The 10,895-nt window shown below is 46.8% G+C and overlaps 1 protein-coding gene across 1 annotated transcript; it reads right to left on the reverse strand.

Moving 5' to 3' along the window:
• Positions 1–218: 218 nt before the first annotated feature.
• Pthlh (parathyroid hormone like hormone) lies at positions 219–9,665 on the reverse strand. Its single transcript, XM_051173367.1, has 4 exons — positions 9,134–9,665; positions 8,819–8,943; positions 2,661–3,080; positions 219–279 (listed from the first exon to the last, which is right to left on the reverse strand). The coding sequence occupies exons 2-4, from the start codon at positions 8,917–8,919 to the stop codon at positions 219–221; spliced, it is 582 nt and encodes a 193-aa protein (XP_051029324.1). The 5' UTR covers positions 8,920–8,943; positions 9,134–9,665.
• Positions 9,666–10,895: the final 1,230 nt, after the last annotated feature.

Below are 10,895 nucleotides of genomic sequence, written 5' to 3' on the forward strand. Positions count from 1 at the left end.
AACAACAAAGTTTTTAAATGTAATTTCACAACTTAAAGTTATATATTTCCTTTGAACAGTTTATAGCCAGGGAGGGGGGATTAAATTTTCCTGGTAGTTTTCTTTTAAGAGACTATATAATAAAATAAACTAAGGCTCACACCTGCCACTTTGTCAGACCTGTAAGTCATCACACAGCAGCAATGCTCTTAAGGGGTTGGTACTTGTGGCCTCTAACTCTACTCTGAAGATGTCACCTGCATATTCTGAGCAGCGCACTGGTGGATCTCACCCTTTTCTCTACAAAGGGTGGGTCCTGTCATGACCTGGTAGCCTGTGCCTGGGTTTGCTTTAGGCTACAGCCTCATTTTTTTACGAGGTGTATTTTAATGAAGTCTTAGCCCTGGGGTAAGAATTCATGAGCATTGATTGTCGGTAAATTTTCAGATACCTGAAGACCAGTGCAAAGTTTAAAGGTATTCATGAAAATCATTTATGCTTCTATTTTTTTCTGGTTCTAATGTAGACACGTGTGCATATACTGTGAGGTAAATGATGAGAGTGGGGTGTGGCCACAGAGTCCTTGCTTTAGTTATAAATATATACATTGTATTTATATCTCCTAGTTATAAATATATACATTGTATTTATATCTCCTAGTTATAAATATATACATTGTATTTATATCTCCTAGTTATAAATATATACATTGTATTTATATCTCCTAGTTATAAATATATACATTGTATTTATGTCTTCAAGTACACCGGGTACATCAGTGAGTCAGGTCCCATGAGCCAGCTGCAGAATAGACCACTCACTGTGCTAGAGTTCTTGAAAGCTGTTGCACACTGAATCGTGAATCTGCAATGTATTTAGTACTACTGCTGTTTTGCTTTCTGTCTCTTAGTGGACTTCTCAAGAGAAAAATGGTGGGGCATTGCTTTGGCCTCCTCCCCTCCCCCTTGACCTCTGTAATGAGATGATGAGTTTCATATGATGTGTTCCTGTACGGCTTCCCTCTTCCTTTTGAACCCCGCAGAAGTTCTATACTGAGGAAAAAAAAAAACAAAAAAACCCAAGCCCACCCCAGATTCCATCAGTGGATAGAATCAGAGAAGTCTGTGCCGACACAGCACTTGCTCTGGGGAATGGGAAACAAACGTAGTTGGGATAGGGGTGCATTGTCCAATTCTAAAAACAAACTTTGGTTCTCCACTTGTAATATGTGCTTTGATTTTATGTCTGGTAAAATGAAGTAAGCAGAAACCTGCCCATTTGCCATCTAAAAGGCACAGCGTATGCATACACATACGTACACGTGAAGTGCACAGACCGAGTCTTGGGGTGCTTGCAGTCATGTGATCTCATCTAATTCTCACTTAACTCCATGAGCTTGGAACTTCTTCCCGGGAGAATAAAAGCTCTACGTGGTGGATGTTAATGTTGGACCCAAGACCTAACCTTGAGTTACCCGACTTTATAACCAGTGAGTGCCTTGAGTTCCTGCATCTGTGTGTGAAGGGTGAACTGGCGTCGAGATGTGCTGTCTGCTTACTTCTTATTGTGTTACTAGGGAAAAATCGTGCCAACTTACTGGTATAGAAGTACACAAAGAAAACTAAGACTGAAAAATGTCAGAAACCATTCTGTGTTGTAGAGCTGGTAGAAACCAGAATTAGATGTTATTAAAAATCAAATAAATGCAAAGCATGTGTTTAAAAAAATAATTTGTTTACGTCAAAATGAGTCAGAAATGTAACGAAATACACTTAATTAAATAATGTGTGAACAGCTCAGAAGTGCTTATGTGAGATACTGCCAGGCCATGTTGGTGGAAACTATCAAGGCCTTCTGAGTGCCTCCTTGAAGAGAAGGGAAGAAATGAGGAGAAAAAAAAAAAAAAAAAAAAACTACCAGGAAGGTTTTCCAAGATGTTGACATGGGGAACATGGTCAATTTCCCAGCCAACCATGACAAGGCTCACTAGGTTCAGCAGCTCAGCTAAGAACTGGGATTACCCTCTATTTGTGGGTTACACTTCTAGTCCCAGAATTTGAGGGGGGGGCAAGAGGATTGCTTTGAGCTCACAGTCAGCCTATGAGTAAGACCCTGTCTCAGGAACAAAACAAACAAAAATCACAAGGAAGAAGGGAAGGGTTAGGTGCAGAGGGGAGGGAGGAACAGGAGGAGGGAGGGAGGGAAAGAGGGAAAGAGAGAGGGAGGGGGGACAGAGGAAGAAAGGAAGGGAGAGAGGGAGGGAGAAAGGAAGGAAGGGAGGGAGGGAGGAAAGGAGGAAGGAAGGGAGGGAGGGAGGGAGGAAAAAAGGGAGGGAGGGAGGAAGGGAGGGAGGGAGAGAGGAAGGAAGGGAGGGAGGAAGGAAGAAAGGAAGGGAGGGAGGGAGGCAGGGAGGAAGGAAGGAGGGAAGAAAGGAAGGAAGGGAGGGAGGGAGGGAAGGAAGAAGGCAGGCAGGCAGGCAGGCAAGCTGGCTGCATCAGAGGGAGGTGAGTAGAGAAATTAACCTCTCCAGTGGAGTGATAAAGAACAAGGCTGGGAGTGTGACTTATACTGGTTTTAAATCATGCATCCAGGGATCAAGATACAGAGGTGGAGAAGGCTCTGAATCTCCTGGACCAGGGCAGAGGGAGGCAGGGAGACCCACTGAGCACAGTTGCTGGTACCTTGAGCTGGGCTCCAGCAGCCAGGGTTTGGAGGTGTGAGGCCTGGGGTCCTCCAGCAGGCGGCTGGCGGCTGTGGCTGGCCAGGCAGACCTAGTCCTTCGCTTCTTCTTGTCCTGCTCCTTACGCTTCCCGGGTTTGCTTTTCTTCTTCTTCCCTGGCGTCTTGAGCGGCTGTTCCTTGTAGGTCTCCGCCTTGTTGGTTTCCTGAGTTAGGTATCTGCCCTCATCGTCTGAGCCGAACCGCACAGGGTGGTTTTTGGTATTGGGAGCAGGCTTGGAATTGGGGGACACCTCCGAGGTAGCTCTGATCTCGGCTGTGTGGATCTCAGCGATCAGGTGGTGGAGGAAGAAGCGGCGGCGTAAGTCTTGGATGGACTTGCCCTTGTCGTGCAGTAACTGGTGTTCTGACACAGCCCGCTTGCTGTCAGGAGAGAAGGCGGTGGGTGTCAGCAGAGGCGCTGGGTCCTGCTAGCAGGTCCCCAGCAGGAATACACTGGGGAGGAGCTGGCTTCTAGAGCAGGGGAGGGAGGTAGGAAGGGGAGGTTTGGGAGCCAGTCACCAAGTCTCACCGTGGTGGGAGCAGGCACCTTCTGTCTAAATGGGGGTCATCTGTATAAAGTAAAGGGTCATCAATTCAGCTCCCACACCTGCTAAAAATACCGTGGCTAGGCTATGCTCAGACACAGGCAGAAGTAAGGCTCAGTCACACTGCTCTCGTTCAGCAAGTGCAAGGCCCTGGATTCTGTCTTTCGTACCCGGAATACATACTAAAGAATAAAATAAAAATTTGTCCTGAGGTGTTACTGCAGAAAATCTAACCACAAGCATCTCATCACACTTCCCAGATTCTGTTGGAGAAACAAACCCGCCATCCAGCTCCCTGCTTTTCTGAGATAGATCCCATTCCAGGAAATGCAAATGAGCACCCTCCAAGCTCACACACACACAGATACATATACAGAGAAATACACACACACACACACACACACACACACACACACACGGAGACACAGAGACACACACGTACATAGAGACACACACACATAGACACACACACACATAGACACACAGACACACACACACACATAGACACACAGAGACACACACACAGACGTACACACACACACACACACACACACAGCGAGTGTGAGAATAAGACGCAAGAAGGCCGAGGGAGGACTAGGAATGAAAAGGAAGGTTGCCTAGGGAACCATGGGGTCAAGATGCTGGGGCAGGACATTTCTGGTTAGTCCCAGGAGCCTGCGAAGGCAGGGGGAGGGGCAACATAAGGAGTAGCAGCAGGTCCGTCTCTGTTCCTCTGCCTTAGCGAGGTCCTGTGTTCCTTTGCACTTCAATGTTTTCTTTTTAGTTAAAACCTCAGGGCTGAGAGCGATGGCAGCACCTGTAATTCCAGTGCTTGGGAAGCTGAGCCAAGTGAATGTCTTTGAGTTTGAGGCCATCTATATGTTAGGATGACGTCCATTCCTCTTGTCATGCCAATCGTCTGGCTTGCTTCAGTTTAGACATTCTTATATTCTTATCTTTCTGTCCCCTCCCTCCCTCCCTCCCTCCCTCTCTCCCTCCCTTCCTTCCTCCCTCCCTCTCTTTTTTGCTTTTTTGAGTCAGGCTGCCTGGAACTTTCTACGGATCCCAGCCTGGGCTTAAATCTCTCTTTAACCTCCTGACTGCGGGAATCATAGGTGTGTTCCACCATTTAAAGCTTTATACTAAACCCCAGTCTCCGCGAGCTGACCATCTGCCTGAAATGACTTCCCTCAGAAGTATCTGAGTGTATTTCGTAGGCCGGCTTTATAAGCCTTTACTCCTACAAGAGTGTTTGGGGCCTTCACGCCTTTTAAATAGACCTTCACCAACCCCTCAGAGAAACAGGGGGATGACAAACAGCTTCGGTAGGCCCATTTTAAAGATGGGAAAGATGAGGTATGGAGACTGCAATCCACATGAGGAAAGCTCACAGAGAAGGGCTCTGATTCTTGAAGCTCAAGGCTATCTTTTTTTTTGAATGCCCCCAACACTTTCTCCAGCCCAAGCAAGACAGAAGCAAGTACCACAGAGGGAACAGGAGTGTGGGGCACAGTATAATAAGCCTCATGACAACAGGCTGACCACATGGAAACTGACCATAATCCTTGAAGACCAACTCCACTGAAAGTTGATTTCATCACCCAAGTAAGGAGGTAGGGTTCTCAGAGCTTGGTTTGTTATGGGGGTGGGGTGTAGTCAGAATGCCAGCTTCCTTGTAGTATTTTGGTATGGGGGCTGACTTAAGCCATATAGCTTGTTTAAAAAAAATAAAAAAAAAGACATGACTTCATGGAAAGGAATTTAACAGGAGCCTGGTTTAAACGAGGCATGAAGGAGGCTCTCTTCCTTTCTGAAGGTGCCACATGTGAATAGATTAAAATCCTCGTGCTCTGGTAACAGTTAGTAATCTGGAAACTTTTAATAGGCTACAAATTTGAGGTTTGAATACAATGTATTTATATCCTCTAATAACATTTTTTTTTTTTTAAAGGACAGGATTGCTCTATGGACGGCTCTCAAAGCACTGCATACCTTTTACCAAAACGCTACATTAAAAAGAAACCTTTGCTGATAATTAATCTTTCTGGGGTCTTTTTATTTCTTTCCCAATTCCTGGCTGCTGTTGTCCTTCTCATGTTCAAGTTTGTTGCACGGCTCAATTCTATGTGAACGTGGAGCCAAACCGTTAGTGGTTGGTCTGTTTGACCATTGCCCCTGCCTCTGGGACTGGCATGGGTGCCTGCCATCTTGGCCAGCCTGGCAACCGTGAGTCATGGCACCTTCACAACTCAAGAGCTGTACTTTCCCAGGATGGTTCTCATGGGAAATGCAGCACTAGCCTATCCTTATGTTTTATAAGACTTGAATGTCACGGTGTTTGTTGCCGCCTCTCCTCTCCCATGAGGTGCAAGGTTTTTTATCTTGTTTTGAGAAGATATTGTTACCATAGTGGAAAATACATTTATCTTTGATTTTTTTTTGCTGGTGTGTATTTTTGCTATATAGTTGGGAATGACCCTGAGCTGCCAGGTCTCTCCAGTGCTGGAATTATAAGGTATATATCACCTCTCCAGTTCTGGGATTATAATTTTACATGATGCTGGGGACTGAACTCAGGGCTTCATGCATATGAGTCAAGTACCCTATTATCTGAGCCAGTCTAGAAAACACAAATTTTCTTAGATGCTAAGTTAGACAAATGACTTAATATCTAAAATATAGCTGCTTCTGAAATACTGTGGCCACACACATCTGTCTGAGAAGTTGCATTAGACAGGTAGGAAAAACACAGCAATATCTTTATCACCAATGGAGAATAAGGTCCATAAAATGATCTACTTCTACAGTAAGATAAAAGATGACACAGATAATTGGCACGAACAAACAGCATATACCTTGGATGTGAGGGATAAATTAAGGGGTTTTCAATGCAGAAAACCCTGAAACATGTTAGCTGCAAATATGACATCAGTCTGTAAACATTTCATATCACAGCAGTTCGTGCAGATCTTATTACAGACCTAAGAAAAATAGGTACATTATACTTCATCATCTTCATTATCTTCTTTGAATATAAAAATTGGCCAAAATATTCAACAGAGATAACCTGGACTTTAGTCAAAGCATGGCTTCTCTGATAGATAGAACAACCATGTTCAATGGAGTTTCCAAGGAGGGAAATGAAGTTTCTAAGGAACTATCAAGGGATGGGGACAACAGTCATGGAAATTTCCCTGCCAGCAGCAGCTTGAATGTGCTGGTGTGAGGATGGGGGACTAGGAGTCTGAGAAAGTTCTGTGGTCCACAGAGGACACGGAGTGAGGGTGTTAGAGTGAGTGTGACTCACAACGCTCCCTTCCAACCCGGTGAGTCAGTAGAAAGTTATGCCTTCATTATGTGGAGTAGACCTAATCTGGCCTAAGCAAGACAGTCAAGGATGTCTCAGGCTTTCTCCATGTCCTGGGGCTCCCTTGGTATACCAAACTTGGAGGAACTACTGGCCACTGTGTTTATCCACACATCGGCATCCATTCACCCCAGCTTAAAAAGCACACTTATCACAGTCTCTTATCTCTGAAAAGCTACCAATCTCTAGCTAAAAAGAAAAAAAAAATCAATACATCTTAAATAGTGTCCATAAAATTGGATATTAATATGGTTTGGTGGTGAGTTAAAATTTCTTTCAAGGAGCTAGCTTGATCTTTTGAACAGCAGGTAAAATGTTTTGTCCAGCATAAGAATGTACTGTTGCTTGGCAGCCAAGGAAAAAAAAAAAAAAGAGTTTTTTTTTAAACTCCAGTTGGCTGTGATGATTGATGATTTAACAAAAAAAATTTCATTTGCCAATGATTTCAACTCCCTTGAAAAACCCCAGTGTGATGTGATGAGCTATTAGCCATTAGGTATGTGAGTGTCTCATAGTTTTATAACCATAGCAAAGTGTGAGCATTTAACTGCAATATTGTATTTCGCCTACAGAGTTAGAGCAGAGGCCCTGGCTGCCAAATGGTTTCTGATAGGTAGTTTTGTAAGGTGCAACAAAGAAAGAGTTAAACATAGCTATAAAGACAGCGTAGGGCTATTTTTATGCTGTCATTGTGGACTTGAGCATGGCTCATTTACTCTTTCTCAAAAGAGAAAATAGGTATTAAACAACTTTAAAGAAAAAAAATTGGCTTTGTTCCAAGACAGAAATTCTTAGCCAAATAAATACAGTATGTAAGTGTGCTTTCTCTCTCTCTCTCTCTTTTAAATCCAGTTCATCTGTATTTATATTTGGATGTTGGGTAATTGAATTTCACACAAGTCTCAAAAATGAGCGAAAAGTCTGAAGACGACTTTCAGAACCAGCCAGCAGAACATTCACTCTTGGGACACAATACTGCTTTATCTCCAGTACAATGTTCTACACAACTCGCCTTAGGAGATTCAGAATAGATTTTCATTCTGGTGCCAAGATTCAGACATGTCCAAAGTAATTTCATTTAAAGATTTTCTGCCGAACTAATAAGAATAGACCAAAAGCAGGCACAGAATAAGGTGCCTTTTTGTGCACCCTTGGGAATTTACAAGAAGCACCAGGAACCTGCCTGTTAATATTAGGTAGATATTGCTGTTTCTATTGTGAGGTGAGCAAGCCTCCCTTAATGCCTTCTCCAGAGCCAACCTCTGCTTGGTTCTTTCTTAAACTTTATGGTTTTCCCATTCTGAATACCGAGTCTGCTGTTATATATCCGTCCATGAACTGCTGTTCCCAGTACACTATGAAGACAGCCTGACTCAAGCTCACCTACAACTTCCCAAACACCGCAGCGATATTTTGTTTGCCGCTATACTTAGATACATGCTTATCTCAAAGTCAAATCGCTCTTCTTAAAAATAAATAAATAAATAAATAAAAATGAAAATCACCAACTGAGAATGTCCGAATGCAAGTTTTCTGTCCACAATGCAAATATTTCGACTCTGGGTGGAAGAACCGTTAGCAATAATTCCAGGAAAAAGAAAGTTTCCACGGCTTTGGAGGCGAGCTCACCCGTCTTCCTGAATGATACCGATACTAAAGTTGGAAGTTTGCCACTGAAAAGTTGCTACTATTAAATTATATAATATACTTCGTTATGTAACAGTCCTGTTTTATATGCTTAAAATTATGTCATTCATAATAAAACCAGACATAGAGTTTTTGCTCTTCTCACACACAAACTGCCACCCACATTTAGACATATCCACACGCACGCACACAGGCACACAGAGGGCTCCTGGATCCCTGGGCTCTCTGCTGAGTTTCAGAACCACCCTGGGCCAGTAAAGTAATCTTGGTGGTTCTCTCTGCAGGCTGCGATCTTGCCGGCAGAGATTCAGGGAAAGGCTCCCTCTTATGGAAAGGCGCATCAGACTTCTCTTTTGCCTGTCTGTTTAGGTGTCTCTACAGCTGAGGACTCTCCTGAGCTCAACCCCTTGGTACCAGGTACCCGGGGTGACTGTCTCTAACTCGGGCTGGAAACATCAGGGAAGGACGGCTCCGAGCCCTGGGCATCGGCATGGCCCCAGCCTGGCCACCTCTGGGACTGGCTTTCCCCACCCTGCGACTCGGGAGGACCCAATACTTACAGCCTGCGGCTGAGCCCCTCCACGGAGCGCCCACAGGAGGGCATGGAGTAACTGAGCAGGAACACCAGGACGCTCCATTGCTGAACCAGCCGCCGCAGCATCTTGCCGCTCGCTGGCTCTGGGACCTGCAAGAGTGGAACCTGAGGGTCAGTCCCAGCTCTCCATCTCTTCCTCGCACTGCCCCGCTCCCTCTTCTGGAAGCCCGTGGCTCCCCAAGAGCCACTCCAATGTCGAGGGCATCTCACAAGTTACAAGGAAAAGGAAAATAAGAAAAAGAAAGCAAAAAAAGTTTCTCCGAAGCCCCTGAGCACTTACTTCTGTAGGAATCAGCGCCTCCAACTGTGCCTCTCCCAAACCACACGGGGTAAAAGAGACTGGAGAGGGGAAAAAGCAACCGGAGAGCTTCCTCGGAAAGAAGGACCGAAAACCGGAGCGTTTTACTTAGGCATCGGGGATGCGTGGCGCGTCGCCGTGGCTCCCATAGCAATGTCTAATTAGTCTTGGCGGCAGCGGTCTGGGGTTCGTGGGGCAGGGCTAACCCCTTCCTCAAATGCGAATGTCCCGCGGGAGTCAGCTGCCCTGCGTTCCGGGACTCTGGGTGCACAGCCACTTGCGGGAGAGCGCGTATATATACATAGCTGTCGATCTACCTCCTCCGGTGGGCTGGTTGCTTCCGGAAAGTTGATTCCACAACGCCCTTGAACAAGTTGCAGGCGCGCGTGTCGTGGATGCGAGGGCCAGGTGGCCGCGAGGGCGGGTTCCGGCAGTGGGGCGGAGCGGCCCAGCTGGGGCGGCGCAGGTTGGAGAGGAGCTGCGAGCCCAGACTGAAAAGGTTCACACGCTCTGGGGCCAACCTGCTGAGAAATGAGCTAGTCGCAAAGAGGTGGCGCCCGAGGAACGCGCGCCGGCAGAGCAAGGGCGAGCTGGCCGGCGGGGGCGGGGAGCACAGGGGAGCCCGAGCCACCGAGCCCCACCCCAGCCCCAGCCCCGCGTGGGCCGATCTGAAGCTCTCTCTCTTCCTCGTGACCCAGCCTGCTGCCGCCTAAGTTGCAGGTCCGGGAGCCCAGGTCGCTGAGGAGGAGCAAAGAGGGAGACCCGGTGGCAGAGGACTCCCGGGAGTCCCAAGCTCGCCTGCAAGCTCGCACTCATGCAAGCCAGTATGCCTGGCCTGGGCTGGCCTGGGCTGGCCTTCCCCTGGGGAGGGGACCACCGGCTGGCATCCAGGAGAGCAAAAGTGATTTCTGGGCCTTGCTGTTTGGGAAGGGCTGGGGGCATCACATGTGGAGTAGGTCCAAGAAAGGGTTCATGGGCAAGAACGAAGACCCTCTTTGGGATCGCAAAGGACAGGGAGCACGCACTGAGTACTTTTTACCCACCCTTCCTCTGATCCTAGTCTATTGCCTGCTATATATAGATTCACCCTGTGACCCTATACCGATTGCTTCAGCTCCTCAATTCTGCTGGGCTGGGGAGAAAGTTGAGTTACTGGGTCTCATCGCATAGGAACGGGTCCGGCTGTGTGAGTGTGGGTACCGGTTCCCCCAGGGCCTGGATACTGCAGACTTGAATGCGGGAGCCACTCAGAAGAAGTTTGTCTTCTAGACAGCCTTGCTGGTAGGTTTCATCTGTCCCTCTAGGAGGCTAGTGTGATTCAGACGTTTAAGATGACTGGGAGTCTGCTGTTAGGCCTGGGCTGTCCCCTTGAAGCACCACAGGGTTACTAGGTGAGTGAAGCATGGGCTTCTCATCCATCCCCTTCCCCGAGGCTCTGCTGCAGCAGTTAAGGCTTCCAGCTGCCTTGGGTGGGGTACCCTCTCATCAGAAGCCCTCCTCTCTTCCTGGGTTCCTTTAAACTTCATACTTGTAAAAAAAAAAAAAAAATTGGCTTCCTCCCACCTTAAAAAGAAAACGGGGAATTTCCAGAACTTCCTTTAAGTGGGTGAGACTGTGACTGTTAGACCAGTTTGCATGAACAGGCAACCTTTGAACCTGCAACACTTTGTGACAGCCCCTCCCCCAAAGATGCTGGAGCCCTACCTAGTTGTGAGAGCTGAAGTGGTGGTGGTTGTGGGGGAGG

This window comes from Phodopus roborovskii, unplaced genomic scaffold (assembly GCF_943737965.1).
Source record: "Phodopus roborovskii unplaced genomic scaffold, PHOROB, whole genome shotgun sequence".
Lineage (NCBI taxonomy): Eukaryota > Metazoa > Chordata > Mammalia > Rodentia > Cricetidae > Phodopus > Phodopus roborovskii.